Source organism: Tachyglossus aculeatus, chromosome 26, assembly GCF_015852505.1.
Source record: "Tachyglossus aculeatus isolate mTacAcu1 chromosome 26, mTacAcu1.pri, whole genome shotgun sequence".
NCBI lineage: Eukaryota > Metazoa > Chordata > Mammalia > Monotremata > Tachyglossidae > Tachyglossus > Tachyglossus aculeatus.
Window position 1 is genome coordinate 18,807,848 of NC_052091.1, and position 22,725 is coordinate 18,830,572.

A 22,725-nucleotide genomic window follows, 5' to 3' on the forward strand; every position below is an offset into this window, starting at 1 on the left:
TGCCGGAGTAGATACAAGCTAATATATGTATATATGTAATACATATATATGTATATATGTTTGTACATATTTGTTACTCTATTTATTTATTTTACCTGTACATATCTATTCTATTTATTTTATTTTGTTAATGTGTTTTATTTTGTTGCCCGTCTCCCCCTTCTAGACCGTGAGCCCGCTGTTGGGTAGGGACCGTCTCTATATGTTGCCAACTTGGACTTCCCAAGCGCTTAGTACAGTGCTCTGCACACAGTAAGCGCTCAATAAATACGATTGATGATGTCTCCCCCTTCTAGACTGTGAGCCTGTTGTCGGGCAGGGATTGTCTCTATCTGTTGCTGAATTGTGCTTTGCAAGCGCTTAGTACAGTGCTCTGCACACAGTAAGCGCTCAGTAAATACGAATGAATGAATGAATGTTGTTGCTTTGTACTTTCCCAGTGTTCTGCACACAGTAAATGCTCAATAAATACGAATGAATGAATGAATGAATGAATGAATGAATGAGGCTCTTAATCCCCATTTTACGGAGGCGGAAACTGAGGCCCAGGGATGGGAAGTGTCTTGCCCAGGCTCCCACAACAGACACGTTTTAGAGCCAGTGTTAGAACCCGTCCTCTAACCACTAAGCCACGTGGTTAGTCCCGGGAGTCAGATGGTCATGGGTTCTAATCATCATCATCATCAATCGTATTTAATAATAATAATAATAATAATAATAATGATGATGGTATTTGTTAAGCGCTTACTATGTGCAAAGCACTGTTCTAAGCGCTGGGGAGGTTACAAGGTGATCATGTTGTCCCACGGGGGGCTCACAGTTTTAATCCCCATTTTACAGATTAGGTCACTGAGGCCCAGAGAATCAATCAATCAATCAATCGTATTTATTGAGCGCTTACTGTGTGCAGAGCACTGTACTAAGCGCTTGGGAAGTACAAGTTGGCAACATATAGAGATGGTCCCTACCCAACAGTGGGCTAATCCTCGCTCCACCATTTGTCTGCTGCGTGACCTGGGGCAAGTCATTTCATTTCTCTGGGCCTCAGTGACCTCATCAATCAATCAATCAATCAATCGTATTTATTGAGCGCTTACTGTGTGCAGAGCACTGTACTAAGCGCTTGGGAAGTACCAGTTGGCAACATAGAGACAATCCCTGCCCAACAGTGGGCTCACAGTCTAGAAGGGGGAGACAGAGAACAAAACCAAACATATTAACAAAACAAAATAAATAGAATAGATATGTACAAGTAAAATAAATAAATAGAGTAATAGATATGTACAAACATATATCCATATATACAGGTGCTGTGGGGAAGGGAAGGAGGTAAGACGGGGGGATGGAGAGGGGGACGAGGGGGAGAGGAAGGAGGCCTCCTCATCTGTAAAATGGGGATGGAGACTGTGAGCCCCACGTGGGACAGGGACCGTGCCCAACCCGATTTGCCTGGTTCCGCCCCAGCGCTCAGTACAGTGCCTGGCACGTACTAAGCGCTTAACAAATAGAGAAGCAGCGTGGCTCCATGGAAAGAGCCCAGGCTTTGGAGTCGGAGGTCACGGGTTCAGATTCCGGCTCCGCCAACTGTCAGCTGTGTGACTTTGGGCAAGAGCTCCCCTCCTCCAGGAGGCCTTCCCAGACTGAACCCCTTCCTTCCTCTCCCCCTCGTCCCCCTCTCCATCCCCCCACATCTTACCTCCTTCCCTTCCCCACAGCACCTGTATATATGGATATATGTTTGTACAGATTTATTACTCTACTTATTTATTTTACTTGTACATATCTATTCTATTTATTTTATTTTGTCAGTACGGTTGGTTTTGTCTCCCCCTTCTAGACTGTGAGCCCACTGTTGGGTCGGGACCGTCTCTCTATGTTGCCAACTTGGACTTCCCAAGCACTTAGTACAGTGCTATGTTGCCAATTTGTACTTCCCAAGCGCCTAGTCCAGTGCTCTGCACACAGTAAGCGCGCAATAAATACGACTGATTGATTCTCTGGGCCTCAGTGACCTCATCTGGAAAAGGAGGATGAAGACTGTGAGCCCCCCGGGGGGCAACCCGATCACCTTGTAGCCTCCCCAGCGCTTAGAACAGTGCTCTGCACAGAGTAAGCGCTTAATACATGCCATTATTTTTATAAATAGCATCGTCACGATCGTTATTCTTCTTCTCCACGGGCTGGCCCCCTGAGGCTGGGGTCTCCCCCGTCCCCCAACTCCTCTGGCGGCCCAGGCTCCCCCCCCGACGCCCCCCGCTTTCCCCCGTCGTGCCCCAGGTGATAAACATCATCAACGCGGCCCAGGAGAGCAGCCCCGTGCCCGTGGCCGAGGCCTTGGACCGGGTGCTGGAGATCCTCAGGACCACCGAGCTCTACTCCCCGCAGCTGGGCACCAAGGACGACGACCCCCACGCCAGCGACCTCGTGGGCGGGCTCATGTCGGTAAGTCGCGGACCTCGTGGTGGGGGGTAAGTCGCTACCCCTCTCCGGGGCCGACACTCACCCCTTCTTCGCTCCCGGTCATGGCCGTCTCCCCCTCGAGACTGGCAGCTCGTTGCGGGCAGGGATCGGGCCTGTTTTGTTGTCTCTCCCAGGCGCCTAGTACGGTGCTCTGCACATAGTAAGCACTCAATAAATACGATTGATGATGATGATGATGATAGTACGGTGCTGTGCACGTGGTAAGCGCTCAGTAAATACCATCGATTGGTACACTAATGTCAGCCTCCCCCCCGAGCCCCAGTCTGTAAGCTTACTGTGGGCAGGGATCGTGTCTGTTGTCCTCTCTCGGCCGCTTAGCACGACGCCCTGACCACGGTAAGCGCTCAGTAAATACCATGGATTGATGTATTAATGTCAGCCTCCCCCTGAGCCCCAGTCTGTAAGCTCGTTGTGGGCAGGGATCGTGTCTGTTGTCCTCTCTCGAGCGCTTAGCACAATGCCCTGCACACAGTAAGCGCTTAGTAAATACCATTGATTGATATACTAATGTCGGCCTCCCCCCTGAGCCCCAGTCTGTAAGCTCTTTGTGGGCAGGGATCGTGTCTGTTGTCCTCTCTCGAGCGCTTAGCACGATGCCCTGACCACGGTAAGCGCTCAGTAAATACCATCGATTGATATACTAATGTCAGCCTCCCCCTGAGCCCCAGACTGTAAGCTCGTTGTGGGCAGGGATCGTGTCTGTTGTCCTCTCTCGAGCGCTTAGCACAATGCCCTGCACACAGTAAGCGCTCAGTAAATACCATCGATTGATATACTAACGTCAGCCTCCCCCCGAGCCCCAGTCTGTAAGCTCGTTGTGGGCAGGGATCGTGTCTGTTGTCCTCTCTCGAGCGCTTAGCACGATGCCCTGACCACGGTAAGCGCTCAGTAAATACCATCGATTGATATACTAAGGTCAGCCTCCCCCCCCGAGCCCCAGTCTGTAAGCTCGTTGTGGGCAGGGGTCGTGTCTGTTGTCCTCTCTCGAGCACTTAGCACAGTGCCCTGACCACGGTACGCGCTCAGTAAATACCATTGATTGATATACTAATGTCAGCCTCCCCCCGAGCCCCAGTCTGTAAGCTCGTTGTGGGCAGGGATCGTGTCTGTTGTCCTCTCTCGACCGCTTAGTACGATGCCCTGACCACGGTAAGCGCTCAGTAAATACCATCGATTGATATACTAATGTCAGCCTCCCCCCGAGCCCCAGTCTGTAAGCTCGTTGTGGGCAGGGATCGTGTCTGTTGTCCTCTCTCGACCGCTTAGTACGATGCCCTGAACACGGTAAGCGCTCAGTAAATACCATCGATTGATATACTAACGTCGGCCTCCCCGCCGAGCCCCAGTCTGTAAGCTCTTTGTGGGCAGGGATCGTGTCTGTTGTCCTCTCTCGAGCGCTTAGTACAATGCCCTGACCACAGTAAGCGCTCAGTAAATACCATCGATTGATGTACTAATGTCAGCATCCCCCCCGAGCCCCAGTCTGTAAGCTCGTTGTGGGCAGGGATCATGTCTGTTGTCCTCTCTTGAGCGCTTAGCACAACCCCCTGAACACGGTAAGCGCTCAGTAAATACCATCAATTGATATATTAATGTCAGCCTCCCCCTGAGCCCCAGTCTGTAAGCTCGTTGTGGGCAGGGATCGTGTCTGTTGTCCTCTCTCGACCGCTTAGTACAGTGCCCTGACCACGGTAAGCGCTCAGTAAATACCATCGATTGATATACTAATGTCAGCCTCCACCCGAGCCCCAGTCTGTAAGCTCGTTGTGGGCAGGGATCGTGTCTGTTGTCCTCTCTTGAGCGCTTAGTACAATGCCCTGAACACGGTAAGCGCTCAGTAAATACCACCGATTGATATACTAATAGCCTCCCCCCGAGCCCCAGTCTGTAAGCTCGTTGTGGGCAGGGATCGTGTCTGTTGTCCTCTCTCGACCGCTTAGTACAGTGCCCTGACCACGGTAAGCGCTCAGTAAATACCATCGATTGATATACTAATGTCGGCCTCCCCCCCCGAGCCCCTGACTGTAAGCTCGTTGTGGGCAGGGATCGTGTCTGTTCTCTCGTTCTGTTGTCCTCTCTCGAGCGCTTAGTACAATGCCCTGAACACGGTAAGCGCTCAGTAAGTACCATTGACATATTACGGTCTGTCTTTCCCTCTCGACTGTAAGCTCATTGAGGGCAGGGAATGTGTCTGTGATAGTGGGCTCTTCCAAGTGCTTAGTAATAATAATAATAATAATAATAATGGCATTTATTAAGCGCTTACTATGTGCAGAGCACTGTTCTAAGCACTGTACAGTACTCTGCACACAGTAAACACTCTGTAAACACTATTGATTATTTATAATTACGTCTGTCTTCCCCTCTAATAATAATGATAATAATGATGGTATTTCTTAAGCGCTTACTCTGTGCAAAGCACTGTTCTCAGCGCTGGGGAGATTACAAGGTGATCAGGCCATCCCACGGGGGGCTCACAGTTTTTAATCCCCATTTTACAGATGAGGGAACTGAGGCCCAGAGAAGTGAAGTGACTTGCCCAAAGTCACCCAGCTGACAATTGGCGGAGGCGGGATTTGAACCCAGGACCTCTGACTCCAAAGCCCGGGCTCTTTCCACTGAGCCACGCTGCTTCTCTAGACTTAGTCTAGACTCTAGACTTTAAGCCCGTTGTGGGGAGAGGATGTGTCTGTTGGTTGTTCTGTTGTCCTCTCCTGAGTGATTAGTACAGTGTTCTGCATACAGTAAGCGCTCAATACAATCGATTATATGTATTAATGTCTGTCTTCCCCTCTAGACTGTAAGCTCGCTGTGGGCAGGGAATCATCATCATCATCAATCGTATTTATTGAGCGCTACTATGTGCAGAGCACTGTACTAAGTGCTTGGGAAGTACAAATTGACAACACATAGAGACAGTCCCTACCCAACAGTGGGCTCACAGTCTAAAAGGGGGAGACAGAGACAGGGAATGTGTCTTGACAGTTCTGTTGTCCTCTCCCCAGTGCTTAGTACAGTGCTCTGCACACAGTAAGCGCTCAATAAATACCCCTGAATGAATGAACAGATGAATAACCACGATGTTTGGCTCCCATCGGCTCGGTTGCCCTTCTCCCCGAGGGCCGGCCCGCTGCCCTGATGGCCTGCGGGAGCAGCTGCTCGCTGGTCTGTCATCATCATCATCATCATCATCTTCATCAATCGTATTTATTGAGCGCTTACTATGTGCAGAGCACTGTACTAAGCGCTTGGGAAGTACAAATTGGCAACACATAGAGACAGTCCCTACCCAACAGTGGGCTCACAGTCTAAAAGGGGGAGACAGAGAACAAAACCAAACATACTAACAAAATAAAATAAATCATCATCATCATCAATCGTATTTATTGAGCGCTTACTATGTGCAGAGCACTGTACTATCATCATCAATCGTATTTATTGAGCGCTTACTGTGTGCCGAGCACTGTACTAAGCGCTTGGGAAGTACAATTTGGCAACATATAGAGACAGTCCCTACCCAACAGTGGGCTCACAGTCTAAAAAACAGTTAATGGGGCCAGTTGAGATTCTGCTTTTTTTTTTTTTCCCCCGGTGGCACTTATTAAGCGCTTACTACGTGCCAGGCGCTGTACTGAGCCCTGGGACGGATACAAGCCAGTCGGGTCAGAGACGGCCCGTGTCCCGCATGGGGCTCACGGTCCTAATCCCCTATTTTACAGACGAGGTAACTGAGGTACAGAAGTGAAGCGACTTGCCCAAGAAGCAGACGAGTGGCAGAGCCGGGATTAGAACCCAGGTCCGGGGCTCTAGCCACCAAACCAGGCCGCTTCTGTAGGCGCTCAGCAGATAGGACTGACTGACTAAATGCCTCGAACCGACGCATCACCGGCTGAGGGAAACGTTTCCGACCGTCTTTTCTTCTCTCTGACAGGACGGTTTACGAAGGTTATCGGGGAACGAGTACATGTTTTCCTCAAAGCGTGAGTATTCCATCAATCAATCGTATTTATTGAGCGCTTACGGTGTGCAGAGCACTGTACTAAGCGCTTGGGAAGTCCAAGTTGGCAACATATAGAGACAGCCCCTACCCAACAGTGGGCTCACAGTCTAGAAGGGGGAGAGTAAAGTACAAGTAAAATAAATAAATAGAGTAAAAAATATGTACGAACATATATACGTATTGACTGTGGGGATTTTTTTTTTAATGGCATTTATTAAGCGCTTACCATGTGCGAAGCACTGTCCTAAGCGCTGGAGAGGTTACAAGGTGATCGGGTTGTCCCACGGGGGGCTCACAGTCTTAACCCCCGTTTTACAGATGAGGTAACTGAGGCACAGAGAAGTTAATAATAATAATAATAATAATAATAATAATAATGGCATTTGTTAGGCGCTTACTATGTGCAAAGCACTGTTCTAAGCGCTGGGGAGGTTACAAGGTGATCAGGTTGTCCCATGGGGGGCTCACAGCCTTTACATATGTTTGTAAAAAATATGTACAAACATATATACATATATACAATTGACTGGGGATTTTTTTTAATGGCATTTATTAAGCGCTTACCATGTGCAAAGCACTGTTCTAAGCACTGGAGAGGTTACAAGGTGATCGGGTTGTCCCACGGGGGGCTCACAGTCTTAACCCCCGTTTTACAGGTGAGGTAACTGAGGCACAGAGAAGTTAATAATAATAATAATAATAATAATGATGGCATTTGTTAAGCGCTTACTATGGGCAAAGCACTGTTCTAAGCGCTGGGGAGGTTACAAGGTGATCAGGTTGTCCCATGGGAGGCTCACAGCCTTAATCCCCATTTTACAGATGAGGTCACTGAGGCCCAGAGAAGTGAAGTGACTTGCCCAAAGTCACACAGCTGACAAGTGGCGGAGCCAAGATTTGAACCCATGACCTCTGACTCCAAAGCCCGGGCTCTTTCCACTGAGCCACGCTGCTTCTATCCATTTTACCTTGTTAATATGCCTTGTTTTGTTGTCTGTCTCCCCCTTCCATTCATTCATTCATTCAATCGTATTTATTGAGCACTTACCGTGTGCAGAGCACTGTACTAAGCGCTTGGGAAGTACAAGTTAAGTGACTTGCCCAAAGTCAAACAGCTGACAATTGGCGGAGCCGGGATTTGAACCCATGACCTCTGCCTCCAAAGCCACTCTACACCAACTCTTCGAAGCTCGCTTGCGGGGAGCGTCCCAGGAGGCTCCACAGGAGCCGGACACGTGCCAAGAAACCTTTCTGACATGACAGATGGGCGATGGTGCTTAGTACAGTGCTCTGCACATAGTAAGCGCTCAATAAATACGATTGATGATAATTGTGGCATTTGTTAAGGGTTTATCAGGGGCCCGGCACCGATCTAAGCACTGGGGTAGACGGAAGCTAATCAGGTTGCACACATCATCATCATCATCAATCGTATTTATTGAGCGCTTACTATGTGCAGAGCACTGTACTAAGCGCTTGGGAAGTACAAATTGGCACACAGTCCTTCTCCCACCTGGGACTCACAGTCTTCATCCCTATTTTGCAGTAAGAGGGGGGAACTGAGGCACAGAGACGTGAAGTCACTTGCCCCAAGTCATACAGCAAGCAATGGGCAGAGCCAGGGTTAGAACCCACGGTCCTTCTGACTTCATCATCATCAATCGTATTTATTGAGCGCTTGCTGTGTGCAGAGCACTGTACTAAGCGCTTGGGAAGTACAAGTTGGCAACATATAGAGACAGTCCCTACCCAACAGTGAGCGCACAGTCTTCCACGCCTGTGCTCTTTCCACTAGGCCACACTGCTTCGCTAGTGTATCCTCCTGGGTATATTGTACTCTCCCAAGAGCTTAGTACACAGTGCTCAATAATCAATCAATCAATCAATCGTATTTATTGAGCGCTTACTATGTGCAGAGCACTGTACTAAGCGCTTGGGAAGTACAAATTGGCAGCATATAGAGACAGTCCCTACCCAACAGTGGGCTCACAGTCTAAAAGGGGGAGACAGAGAACAAAACCAAACATGCTAACAAAATAAAATAAATTGGATAGATATGTACAAGTAAAATAAATAGAGTAATAAATATGTACAAATATATATACATATATACAGGTGCTGTGGGGAAAGGAAGGAGGTAAGATGGGGGGGATGGAGAGGGGGACGAGGGGGAGAGGAAGGAAGGGGCTCAGTGTGGGAAGGCCTCCTGGAGGAGGTGAGCTCTCAGCAGGGCCTTGAAGGGAGGAAGAGAGCGAGATTGGCGGATGGGCAGAGGGAGGGCATTCCGGGCCCGGGGGATAACGTGGGCTGGGGGTCAATCAATCAATCAATCAACCATATTTATTGAGCGCTTACTATGTGCAGAGCACTGTACTAAGCGCTTGGGAAGTACAAATTGGCAACACATAGAGACAGTCCCTACCCAACAGTGGGCTCACAGTCTAAAAGGGGGAGACAGAGAACAGAACCAAACATACCAACAAAATAAAATAAATAGGATAGAAATGTACAAGTAAAATAAATAAATGAATAAATAAATAGAGTAACAAATATGTACAACCATATATACATATATACAGGTGCTGTGGGGAAGGGAAGGAGGTAAGATGGGGGGATGGAGAGGGGGACGAGGGGGAGAGGAAGGAAGGGGCTCAGTCTGGGAAGGCCTCCTGGAGGAGGTGAGCTCTCAGCAGGGCCTTGAAGGGAGGAAGAGAGCGAGCTTGGCGGAGGGGCAGAGGGAGGGCATTCCAGGCCCGGGGGATGATGTGGGCCGGGGGTCGATGGCGGGACAGGCGAGAACGAGGTACGGTGAGGAGATCAGCGGCGGAGGAGCGGAGGGTGCGGGCTGGGCTGGAGAAGGACAGGAGGGAGGTGAGGTAGGAGGGGGCGAGGGGATGGACAGCCTTGAAGCCCAGGGTGAGGAGTTTCTGCCTGATGCGCAGATTGATTGGTAGCCACTGGATAACTAAATACGATTTGACTGATTGATTAACCCTGCACAGGGCCCCTCATGGCGAGTCTCCCCAGTACATACGGACTGACGAATCGGTCCCAGTCGCTTCGCTTTTTTTTTTCTTTTTCTTTTCCAAAACCCTGCCCGCCTCCACCTTCAGCCGTCCATCAGGTTCCAAGCCATCTGATCTCCCCCATCTCCCTCAATGACGTCCCTCCCCGGATAGCCCAGGCCATGGAAAACGAGGAGTTCTGGGATTTCAACATCTTCGAGCTGGAGGCCGCCACCCACAAGAGGTGAGTGAGCCGGCCCCGCCGCCCGCCCCGAACCGTCCTTTCCCCTCTCCAAAATTTCCCGCTCCGGCTGCATCCCTAGGGGATCTCGGATTCCCCGGTGGGATTCCCTTTTAGACTGTGAGCCCACTGTTGGGTAGGGACTGTCTCTGTGTGTTGCCAATTTGTACTTCCCAAGCGCTTAGTACAGTGCTCTGCACATAGTAAGCGCTCAATAAATACGATTGATGATTTAATCGAAGGGGCTGCCAAACTCTCCCCTGGCGCCTTCCTCCCGCGGAGAAATGTGTCTCGGCCACGTGGTCCCTCTGAGGGCAGTTCCACTTCTTCTAGACCGTAAGCTCGTTGTGGGCAGGAAACGTCTCTGCTTTATTGTTCTTTTGGACTCTCCCGAGTGCTTAGGACAGTGCCCGGCACCGAGTCAGCGCTCAATAAATACGATCGATCGTATTGTCTGTCTCCCTCCTAGACCGTAAGCTCGTTGTGAGTGGGGAATGTCTCTGTTTATTTTTTTCATGGCATTTATTAAGCGCTTACTATGTGCAGAGCACTGTTCTAAGCGCTGGGGAATTTACAAGGTGATCAGGTTGCCCCGCGTGGGGCTCACAGTCTTCATCCCTTATTGTTTATTGTTCTGTTGTCCTCTGCTGAGCATTTAGGACAGTGCTCTGCGCACAGTCAGTGCTTGATAATTACGATTGACCAACTGACTGGCATCAGGACAGCTTCGCCTCATCAAAAATCTTCACCTAGAAGGTCTGCCCTCAACGCGTCTTGGTTCTTTTAATAGTATTCGTTAAGCGTTTACAATGTGCCAGGCACTGTACTAAGCACTGGGGATAATCAGGTTGGACCCAGGCCCCGTCCCACCGGGGGCTCACAGTCTTCATCCCCGTTTTCCAGGTGAGGAAACTGAGGCCCAGAGAAGTGAAGTGACTTACCCAAGGTCACCCAGCAGCAGAGCCGGGATTAGAACAGGCCTGCGCTCAAAAGTCACGCTGCTTCTCGTTGCGGACAGATTCTGGTGAAGCAGCGTGGTTTAGTGGTTTAGACAGGAGGACCTGCGTTCTAATTCCGACTCTACCTCGTGTCTGCTGCTGTGTGACCTTGGGGAAGTCACGTCGCTTCCCTGGGCCTCAGTTCCCTCAACTGTAAAATGGGGATTAAGAATGTGAGGAGGGGAGAAGGGGAGGGTGGTGGTCTGAAGTCAGGGACAGTGGGGAGGAGAAATACAGTCTTATTGAACTGCGCTTCCAAACACCACTGTACGGCGTCTTTTGAAGTCTTTTGATCGTTTGGGCTTCCAGAGTGATTAAAGGGCCGAGATGCCAGAGGATCCTGGATCCCTCTCCCCCCCACCCCCCATCAGAGACTCTACCCTGCGGCCTCTCTTAGTAGGGGGTCCCCGTTTCCCCCGATCAAAAGGTGGAGATCAGATGGCTTTGAACATCTGAATCGAGCGTGGGGGCTGGTGGCTTTCCATTTTTTTCATTATTATTCTCGTCGTCGTTATTACTATTATCATTTTTAATAATAACGGCATTTGTTAAGTGCCAGGCACCGTACTGAGCGCCGGGATAGATCCAAGCTTATCATCATCAATCGTATTTATTGAGCGCTTACTATGTGCAGAGCACTCTACTAAGCGCTTGGGAAGTACAAATGGGCAACATATAGAGACAGTCCCTACACAACAGTGGGCTCACAGTCCAAAAGAGGGGGAGACGGAGAACAAAACGAAACATACTAACAAAATAAAATAAATAGAATAGATATGTACAAATAAATAAATAGAGTAAAAAATGTACAAACATATATACATATATACAGGTGCTGTGGGGAAGGGAAGGAGGTAAGATGGGGGGGATGGAGAGGGGGACAAGGGGGAGAGGAAGGAAGGGGCTCAGTCTGGGAAGGCCTCCTGGAGGAGGGGAGCTCTCAGCAGGGCCTTGAAGGGAGGAAGAGAGCTAGCTTGGCGGATGGGCAGAGGGAGGGCATTCCAGGCCAGGGGGATGACGTGGGCCGGGGATCGATGGCGGGACAGGCGAGAGCGAGGCACGGTGAGGAGATCAGCGGTGGAGGAGCGGAGGGTGCGGGCTGGGCTGGAGAAGGAGAGAAGGGAGGTGAGGTGGGAGGGGGCGACCACGGCCCCTGCCTAACACGGAGCTCACTGTCTTTATCCCCGCTTTCCAGCTGAGGGCACTGAGGCCCAGAGAAATGAAGTGACTCGCCCAAGGCCACACAGCAGAAAAGTGGTGGATTCGGGATGAGAACCCTGGCCCTTCTGCCTCTCAGACCCGGGCTCTAGCCACTAGTCCGCACCGCTTCTTTTCCAGAAGAGCTGGGCCCTACTTAGGCCTGGCCTTTTAGACTGTGAGCCCACTGTTGGGTAGGGACTGTCTCTATATGTTGCCAACTTGTACTTCCCAAGCGCTTAGTCCAGTGCTCTGCACACAGTAAGCGCTCAATAAATACGATTGATGATGATGATGATGATGATGGCCAAAAGCTGGGATGGAAAGGGACGCAGAGGTCAGATTCCCCGCTAGCGTTGGACCCACAACAGGCGGGCCAGTGAGTCAGGTGACTTGGGTCCTAATAATAATAATAATGGCGTTTGTTAAGCGCTTACTATGTGCAAAGCATGGTTCTAAGCGCTGGGGGGATACAAAGTGATCAGGTTGTCCCGCGTGGGGCTCACAGTCATCGTCCCCATTTTGCAGATGAGGGAACTGAGGCTCCGAGAAGTTAAGTGACTCGCCCAAGGTCACACAGCAGACATGTGGCAGAGGTGGAATTCGAACCAATTACCTCTGAGACTCCCAAGCCCGTGCTCTTTCCACTGAGCCATGCTGCTTATAATAATAATAATAATAATAATGGCATTTGTTAAGCGCTTACTATGTGCAGAGCACTGTTCTAGGCGCCGGGGAGGTTACAAGGTGATCAGGTTGTCCCACGGGGGGCTCAGAGTCTTCATCCCCATTTTACAGATGAGGGAACTGAGGCCCAGAGAAGTGAAGTGACCTGCCCAAGGACACACCTGACAATTGGCGAAGCCGGGATTTGAACCTGCGCTGTTCTGTGCTCTTTCCACTGAGCCAGGCTGCCTAATCCCAGTTCTGCCGCTTGCCTGTTGCGTGACCTCGGATAAGTCACTCAACTTCTCTGTCCAACGGGGATCCGGGACCCGTTGTCCCTCCCTCTTGAACTCGGAGCCCCGTGTGGGACGGGGATCAGGCCTGACCGGATCATCATCATCATCATCAATCGTATTTATTGAGCGCTTACTATGTGCAGAGCACTGTACTAAGCGCTTGGGAAGTACAAATTGGCAACATATAGAGACAGTCCCTACCCAACAGTGGGCTCACAGTCTAAAAGGTGGGCTCACAGTCTAAAAGACTGTCTTGTATCTTCCCCGGGGCCCGACGCGGTATCTGGTCTATAGCGAGCGCTCACCGAATACCACGTGAGTCGGGGCTTGGGCCGTAATGGGCGCTCACCCAATACCCCGCGGTGATGATTGGAGAAGCGGCAGAGAGGCCTAGCGGATAGAGCATGGGCCCGGGAGTCGGAAGGATCTAGGTTATGATTATTCTTATCATGATTTTTAATAATAAGGCGAGACCGCCGATGTGAGGGGGACCCCCCCACCCCAAAATGTCCCCTTTCGTGCCGGTTTTTCCCCTGCAGGCCCCTGGTGTACCTGGGTCTGAAAATGTTCGCCCGGTTCGGGCTGTGCGAGTTCCTGAACTGCTCCGAGTCGACCCTGCGGTCGTGGCTGCAGCTGATCGAAGCCAACTACCACTCCTCCAACTCTTACCACAACTCCACCCACTCGGCCGACGTGCTCCACGCCACGGCCTACTTCCTCTCCAAGGAACGGGTCAAGGTAGGTATGCCGCCGCGCCGCCGGGGGTTGCGGGGGCGGGGGGCTCAGGGCCACCCTGACCCCGGCCCCGCCGGGGAGGCCGAGGAGCTGCTAGCGACGCCGGGGCCGGGGCCGGGGCCGGGGCCTCAGGAGACCCTGCGCCCACCACGGCGGGGGCTGCCCTTCAGCCAAACCGGCTAGGGGCCCACAGGCCACCTTCCATTGTCTGTTTGTCTCTTCCTCCTCCTCTTGCTTCTCCTCCTCCTCCTCCTCCTCCTGCTTCTCTTCCTCTTCCTGCTTCTCCTCCTCTTCTTCTCTTCCTTCTCTTCACCATCCTCCTCCCTACTCCTCTTTTCTTCCTCTTCTCTTATCTCTTCCTCCTTCTCTTCTCCTTCTTCTCTTCTCCTCCTCCTCCTCCTCTTCTCCTCCCTACTCCTCTTTTCTTCCTCTTTTCTTATCTCTTCCTCCTTCTCCTCTTCTCTTATCTCTTCCTCCTTCTCCTCTTCTCTTATCTCTTCCTCCTTCTCCTCTTCTCCTCCTCCTGCTTCTCCTCTTCTCTTCCTCCTCCTGCTTCTCCTCCTCCTCTTCTCCTCCCTACTCCTCTTTTCTTCCTCTTCTCTTCTCTTCCTCCTTCTCCTCTTCTCTTATCTCTTCCTCCTTCTCCTCTTCTCCTCTTCTCCTCCTCCTCCTGCTTCTCCTCCTCCTCCTCCTCTTCTCCTCCTCCTCCTGCTTCTCCTCCTCTTCTCTTCCTTCTCTTCTTCACCATCATCCTCCCTTCTCCTCTTTTCTTCCTCTTCTCTTATCTCTTCCTCTTCTCTTCTCTTCCTTCTCCTGCTTCTCCTCCTCCTCCTGCTTCTCCTCCTCCTCTTCTCCTCCTCCTCCTGCTTCTCCTCTTATCTCTTCCTCCTTCTCCTCTTCTCCTCCTCCTCCTGCTTCTCCTCTTCTCTTCCTTCTCCTGCTTCTCCTCCTCCTCCTCCTCCTCTTTTCCTCCTTCTCCTGCTTCTCCTCCTCCTCCTCTTCTCCTCCTCCTCCTGCTTCTCCTCCTCTTCCTGCTTCTCCTCCTCTTCCTTCTCTTCTTCACCATCCTCGTCCCTTCTCCTCTTTTCTTCCTGTTCTCTTATCTCTTCCTCTTCTCTTCTCCTCCTCCTCCTGCTTCTCCTCCTCTTCTTCTCTTCCTTGTTCTCTTCACCATCCTTCTCCTCTTTTCTTCCTCTTCTCTTATCTCTTCCTCCTTCTCCTCTTCTCCTCCTTCTCCTGCTTCTCATCCTCCTCCTGTTCTCCTGCTTTTCCTCCTCTTCCTGCTTCTCCTCCTCTTCTTTTCTTCTTCCTCCTCTTCACCCTCCTCTTCCCTTCTCTTTTCTTCCTCTTCCTCTTCTCTTATCTCTTCCTCCTTCTCCTCTTCTCCTCTCATTATTATTATTGTTGTTATTATTATTATGGGACTCATTAAGTGCTTACTATGTGCCAAGCACTGTTCTAAACACTAGAGTAATAATAATAATAATGATGGTATTTGTTAAGCGCTTACTATGTGCCAAGCACTGTTCTAAGCGCTAGGATAATAATAATAATAATAATGATATTTGTTAAGCACTTACTATGTGCCAAGCACTGTTCTAAATGCTAGGGTAATAGTAATAATAATGATGGTATTTGTTAAGCGCTTATGTGCCAAGCACTGTTTTAAGCGCCGGGGGTAAATACCAGGTAATCAGGTTGTCCCGCGTGGGGCTCACAGTCCTAATCTCCATTAATAGATGAGGTAACTGAGGCACAAAGTAAATAAGTGACTTGCCCGACGTCACACAGCTGACAAGTGACGAAGCCGGGATTAGAACCCACAACCTCTGACTCCCAAGACTGGGCTCTTTCCTCTAAGCCACGCTGTGTGAGCCCACTGTTGGGTAGGGACCGTCTCTATATGTTGCCAACTTGTACTTCCCAAGCGCTTAGTACAGTGCTCTGCACACAGTAAGCACTCAATAAATATGATTGATTGATTGATTGATTCACGCTGCTCCTCCTCTTCATCTTCTCTTCTCTTCCTCTTTTCCTCCTCTTCTCTCCTCCTCCTCTTTAATTTCTTCCTCTTCTCATCTTCCCCTCCTCTTCTCCCCTTCTCCTCCCTCCCCCCAAAAAAGGAGTGAGGGGACGTAGCCAAAATAACCCCCCAATCTGGAGGCAAATCATTTCTGCCCTCATAGGCGACCCTGATAACAACCACTTGAAAATCAGTGGATCGATCGATAGTGTCCATTGAGCGCCGGCTGTGTGCAGAGCACTGTACTAAGCGCTCAGCCCACGCCGGAGCTGAGGCGGCACAGCTAGAACAGGCGACACGGCCTCTGGTCTCCACGGGAGGGTCTTCACGGTCCATTCCCTCTCTGGCCCCGAGCCCAGATGGGTTTCCTCACTGCGTTATCATCAGTCATATTTATTGAGCGCTTACTATGTTCAGAGCACTGTACTAAGTGCTTAGCACTGTGTTATCCCGGGCCCTGGTCCCAATCTTTCCCTGCATTTGACCGACAAGCACATCCTCCCATCCATCCTCCCATCCCGCGCCTGGGAGTCGAAGGATGTGGGTTCTAATCCCGGCTCCGCCACCTGTCCGCTGGGTGACCTTGGGCACGACGCTTCACCTCTCTGGGCCTCGGTTCCCTCATCTCTCAATAATAATAATAATAATTCTGGTATTTGTTAAGCGCTGTCTATGTGCCAGGCACTGTTCTAAGCGCTGGGGGAGATACAAGGTCATCAGGTTGTCCCACATGGGGCTCCCAGTCTTCATCCCCATTTTCCAGATGAGGGAACTGAGGCACAGAGAAGTTAAATGACTTGCCCAAAGTCACCCAGCTGATAAGTGGAGGAGCTGGGATTAGAACCCATAATAATAATAATAATAATAACGGCATTTATTAAGCGCTTACTATGTGCAAAGCACTTTTCTAAGCATTGGGGGAGATACAAGGTCATCAGGTTGTCCCACATGGGGCTCCCAGTCTTCATCTCCATTTTCCAGATGAGGGAACTGAGGCACAGAGAAGTTAAATGACTTGCCCAAAGTCACCCAGCTGATAAGTGGCGGAGCTGGGATTAGAACCCATAATAATAATAATGGCGTTTATTAAGCACTATGTGCAAAGCACTGTGCTAAACGCCGGGGAAGTTACAAGGTGATCAGGTTGTCCCACGGGGGGCTCCCAGTCTTCATCCCCATTTTCCAGATGAGGTCACTGAGGCCCAGAGAAGTGAAGTGACGTGCCCAAAGGCACCCAGCTGACAATTGGCGGAGCCGGGATTTGAACCCATGACCTCTGGCTCCAGAGCCCGGGCTCTTTCCACTGAGCCACGCTGCTTCTCTGTGGGGATTAAATGGGGATTAAGAGTGTGACCTCCACAAGAGACAGGGACTGTGTCCAACCTGCTTACTTTGTATCTACTCCAGCGCTTAGAGCAGTGCTCGGCACACAGTAAGCGCTTAACGAATACCGTAATTATTATTATAATTATCCCCTGGCCAGCCGGGGCCCCTTCTGCAACTCCCCCCCCACACCCCCAGCTCCTTCCCTCCCTGCCGTTTCCCGCCGTCCGTCCGTCCGGGCTTTGGGAATGTTTGCCTCCCAACTGTCCCTTCCGCTTCCTTCCATCCTTCCTCGCCCGGCTCCCTCGGGGGGCCGCAGGATGCCGGGCCCCCCTTCCCCTCGGCTTCCCGAGCAGGCTCATCATCAGTCGTATTTATTGAGCGCTTCATATGTGCAGAGCACTGTACTGAGCGCTTGGGAAGTACAAATTGGCAACATATGGAGACGGTCCCTACCCAACAGTGGGCTCACAGTCTAAAAGGGGGGTGGGGGGGATGTTATGGGGTCTCCTCACCTCTGCTCTTCCGGCCCTCTCTGTCGGAGGCCCCTGGGTCATCCGTTGGTCCCGTCGTATTTCTGGGGCACTTACCGGGTGCAGGGCACTGTACTAAGCGCTCGGGAGATTGATTGATTGATTGATTGATTGATTGAGAGGAGCGTCCAAGAAAGGAGGTGCTGGAGGGCGTGCCCCCCGCTCGCCCCGGGGACCGACGTCCTCCCCGCCGTCCCCCACAGCAAACCTTGGACCCGATGGATGAAGTGGCCGCCCTCTTGGCCGCCACGGTGCACGACGTAGACCACCCGGGCCGCACCAACTCCTTCCTGTGCAACGCCGGCAGCGAGCTGGCCGTCCTGTACAACGACACGGCCGTCCTGGAGAGCCACCACGCCGCCCTGGCCTTCCAGCTCACCGCCCGAGACGACAAGTGCAACATCTTCAAGAACATGGAGAGGTCAGGGCGCGCCGGGCCGGGCCGGGGGGCGACCGTGGCGATAATCATTCTGCTGCCTGGGAGGCGCCCACTACGTGCCAGACACTGGGTTGGACACCAGCCCCGTCCCTCGTGGGGCTCACCGTCGCAATCCCCGTTCTCCAGATGAGGGAACCGAGGCCCAGAGACGTGAAGGCGCTGGTCCGAGGCCACCCAGCCGACCAGCGACGGGGCCGGGATTAGAATCCGTGACTCCTTAACCGCTACGCCATAATAATAATGATGAGGAGGAGAAAATTTGGGAAGCACTTGCTATAATTATAATAATAATAATGATGATGGTATTGGTTAAGCGCTTACTACGCGCTGGGGAGGTTACAAGGTGATCGGGTTGTCCCACCGGGGGCTCACAGTCTTCATCCCCATTTTTACAGATGAGGGAACTGAGGCCCAGAGAAGTGAAGTCACACAGCTGACAGTCGGCGGAGCCGGGATTTGAACCCATGACCTCTGCCTCCAAAGCCCGGGTTCTTTCCACTGAGCCGCGCTGCCTCTAGCAGGCACAAGATAATCAGGCCGGACACAGTCCCAGCCCCAATTGGGGCTCACAGCTTGAGGAGGCGAGAGGAGAGTAAGCGCTTAGTACAGTGCTGTGCACACAGTAAGCGCTCAGTAAATACGATTGATGATGATGATGTTCATACGTACAACGAAGAACCCATTCATTCATTCAGTCGTATTTATTGAGCGCTTACTGTGTGCAGAGCACTGCACTAAGCGCTTGGGAAGTACAAATTGGCGACATATAGATACAGGCACATCCCACGACATTGTTCACGCTGAAATCCTAAAATCGGCGGTATATACAGGAGAGGCAGAAGAAACACTGTGGCCTAGTGGATAAAGCCCGGGCCCGGGAGTTCATTCATTCATTCATTCATTCATTCATTCAATCGTATTTATTGAGCGCTTACTGTGTGCAGAGCACTGGACTAAGCGCTTGGGAAGTCCACGTTGGCAACGTCTAGAGACGGTCCCTACCCAACAGCGGGCTCACAGTCTAGAAGGGGGAGACAGGCAACAAAACAAAATAAACATTAACATTAACAAAATAAACATTAACAAAATAACAAAATAACACATTAACAAAATAAAACAAAACACATTAAAATAAAATAAATTAAATCAATAAATTCAATAATTTATATTCGTTATTTTAATTAATATTAATAATTAATAATTAATTTAATGATCAATAAATTAAAACAAAATAAAACAAAACACATTAACAAAATAAAATAGATAAATAGGGTAATAAATATTCATTCATTCATCCAGTCGTATTTATTGAGCGCTTACTGTGTGCAGAGAGCACTGTACTAAGCGCTTGGGAAGTCCAAGTTGGCAACATCTAGAGACGGTCCCTACCCAACAGCGGGCTCACAGTCTAGAAGGGGGAGACAGAGAACAAAACCAAACGTACTAACCAAATAAAATAAATAGAGTAGATATGTGCAAGTAAAATAAAGAAATAAATAAATAGAGTAATAAATATGTACAGACAGGGGGAGACAGAGAACGAAACCAAGCATGCTAACCAAATAAAATAAATAGGATAGATATGTACAAGTAAAATAAAGAAATAAATAGAGTAATAAATATGTACAAACAGGGGGAGACAGAGAAGAAAACCAAACATACTAACCAAATAAAATAAAGAGAATAGATAGGTACAAGTAAAATAAAGAAATAAATAAATAGAGTAATAAATATGTACAAACAGGGGGAGAGAGAGAACAAAACTAAACATACTAACCAAATAAAATAAATAGAATAGATATGTACAAGTAAAATAAATAAATAGAGTAATAAATATGTACAAACATATATTCATTCATTCAATGGCATTTATTGAGCGCTTACTGTGTGCAGAGCACTGTACTAAGTGCTTGGAAAGTACAATTCAGCAACAAAGTGAGACAATAGCACAATTCGGCAACAGATAGAGGCAATCCCTACCCAACAACGGACTCACAGTCTAGAAGGGGGAGAGCATTGCACTTGGGAGAGTACAATATAACAATCTTCATTCATTCAGTGGCATTTATTGAGCGCTTACTGTGTGCAGAGCACTGGACTAAGCGCTTGGGAAATCATTACCTCATTTTCCAGGTGAGGTTGAGCGCTTACTGTGTGCAGAGCACTGGACTAAGCGCTTGGAAAGTACAATTCAGCAACAAAGTGAGACAGTAGCACAATTCGGCAACAGATAGAGACCATCCCTACCCAACAACAGACTCACAGTCTAGAAGGGGGAGAGCATTGCACTTGGGAGAATACAATATCACAATTTTCATTCATTCAGTGGCATTTATTGAGCGCTTACTGTGTGCAGAGCACTGTACTAAGTGCTTGGAAAATACAATTCAGCAACAAAGTGAGACAATAGCGCAATTCGGCAACAGATAGAGACAATCCCTACCCAACAACGGACTCACAGTCTAGAAGGGGGAGAGCATTGCACTTGGGAGAGTACAATATAACAATTTTCATTCATTCAGTGGCATTTATTGAGCACTTACTGTGTGCAGAGCACTGGACTAAGTGCTTGGGAAGTCATTACCTCATTTTCCAGGTGAGGTTGAGCGCTTACTGTGTGCAGAGCACTGGACTAAGCGCTTGGAAAGTCCAATTCAGCAACAAAGTGAGACAGTAGCACAATTCGGCAACAGATAGAGACAATCCCTACCCAGCAACGGACTCACAGTCTAGAAGGGGGAGAGTATTGCACTTGGGAGAGTACAATATATCAATTTTCATTCATTCAATGGCATTTATTGAGCGCTTACTGTGTGCAGAGCACTGTACTAAGCGCTTGGAAAGTACAATTCAGCAACAAAGTGAGACAATAGCACCATTCGGCAACAGATAGAGACAATCCCTACCCAGCAACGGACTCACAGTCTAGAAGGGGGAGAGCATTGCACTTGGGAGAGTACAATATAACAATCTTCATTCATTCAGTCGCATTTATTGAGCGCTTACTGTGTGCAGAGCACTAGACTAAGTGCTTAGAAAGTACAATTCAGCAACAAAGTGAGACAATAGCACAATTCGGCAACAGATAGAGACAATCCCTACCCAGCAACGGACTCACAGTCTAGAAGGGGGAGAGCATTGCACTTGGGAGAGTACAATATCACAATTTTCATTCATTCAGTCGCATTTATTGAGCGCTTACTGTGTGCAGAGCACTAGACTAAGCCCTTAGAAAGTACAATTCAGCAACAAAGTGAGACAATAGCACAATTCGGCAACAGATAGAGACAATCCCTACCCAACAACGGACTCACAGTCTAGAAGGGGGAGAGCATTGCACTTGGGAGAGTACAATATCACAATTTTCATTCATTCAGTGGCATTTATTGAGCGCCTACTGTGTGCAGAGCACTGTACTAAGCGCTTGGAAAGTACAATTCAGCAACAAAGTGAGACAATAGCACAATTCGTCAACAGATAGAGACAATCCCTACCCAACAACGGACTCACAGTCTAGAAGGGGGAGAGCATTGCACTTGGGAGAGTACAATATAACAATCTTCATTCATTCAATGGCATTTATTGAGCGCTTACTGTGTGCAGAGCACTGTACTAAGCGCTTGGAAAGTACAATTCAGCAACAAAGTGAGACAGTAGCACAATTCGGCAACAGATAGAGACAGTCCCTATCCAGCAACGGACTCACAGTCTAGAAGGGGGAGAGCATTGCACTTGGGAGAGTACAATATAACAATCTTCATTCGTTCACTGGCATTTATTGAGCGCTTACTGTGTACAGAGCACTGAACTAAGCGCTTGGGAAGTCATTACCTCATTTTCCAGGTGAGGTTGAGCGCTTACTGTGTGCAGAGCACTGGACTAAGCGCTTGGAAAGTCCAATTCAGCAACAAAGTGAGACAATAGCACCATTCGGCAACAGATAGAGACAATCCCTATCCAGCAACGGACTCGCAGTCTAGAAGGGGGAGAGTATTGCACTTGGGAGAGTACAGTATAACAATTTTCATTCATTCAGTGGCGTTTATTGAGCGCTTACTGTGTGCAGAGCACTGTACTAAGCGCTTGGAAAGTACAATTCAGCAACAAAGTGAGACAATAGCGCAATTCGGCAACAGATAGGGACAATCCCTACCCAAAAGACGGACTCACAGTCTAGAAGGGGGAGAGCATTGCACTTGGGAGAGTACAATATAACAATCTTCATTCATTCAGTGGCATTTATTGAGCGCTTACTGTGTGCAGAGCACTGGACTAAGCGCTTGGGAAGTCATTACCTCATTTTCCAGGTGAGGTTGAGCGCTTACTGTGTGCAGAGCACTGGACTAAGCGCTTGGAAAGTACAATTCAGCAACAAAGTGAGACAGTAGCACAATTCGGCAACAGATAGAGACAATCCCTACCCAACAACGGACTCACAATCTAGAAGGGGGAGAGTATTGCACTTGGGAGAGTAAAATACAACAATTTTCATTCATTCAATGGCATTTATTGAGCGCTTACTGTGTGCAGAGCACTGGACTAAGCGCTTGGGAAGTCATTACCTCATTTTCCAGCTGAGGTCACTGAGGCCCGGAGCAGTGAAGTGACTTGCCCAAAGTCACACAGCTGACAATTGGTGGAGCTGGGATTTGAATCAATCAATCAATCAATCGTATTTATTGAGCGCTTACTGTGTGCAGAGCACTGTACTAAGCGCTTGGGAAGTACAAATTGGCAACATCTAGAGACAGTCCCTACCCACCAGTGGGCTCACAGTCTAAAAGGGGG

General features: G+C 49.5%; 1 protein-coding gene across 1 annotated transcript in view; it reads left to right on the forward strand.

Moving 5' to 3' along the window:
* PDE8A (phosphodiesterase 8A) overlaps positions 1–22,725 on the forward strand; it is a 223,458-nt gene that overhangs the window by 187,439 nt on the left and 13,294 nt on the right. Inside the window, exons 15-19 of the mRNA XM_038767010.1 lie at positions 2,278–2,442; positions 6,413–6,461; positions 9,595–9,730; positions 13,424–13,622; positions 17,702–17,919. Coding sequence (XP_038622938.1) covers positions 2,278–2,442; positions 6,413–6,461; positions 9,595–9,730; positions 13,424–13,622; positions 17,702–17,919 — 767 coding nt within the window. The remainder of the gene's footprint in view (positions 1–2,277; positions 2,443–6,412; positions 6,462–9,594; positions 9,731–13,423; positions 13,623–17,701; positions 17,920–22,725) is intronic.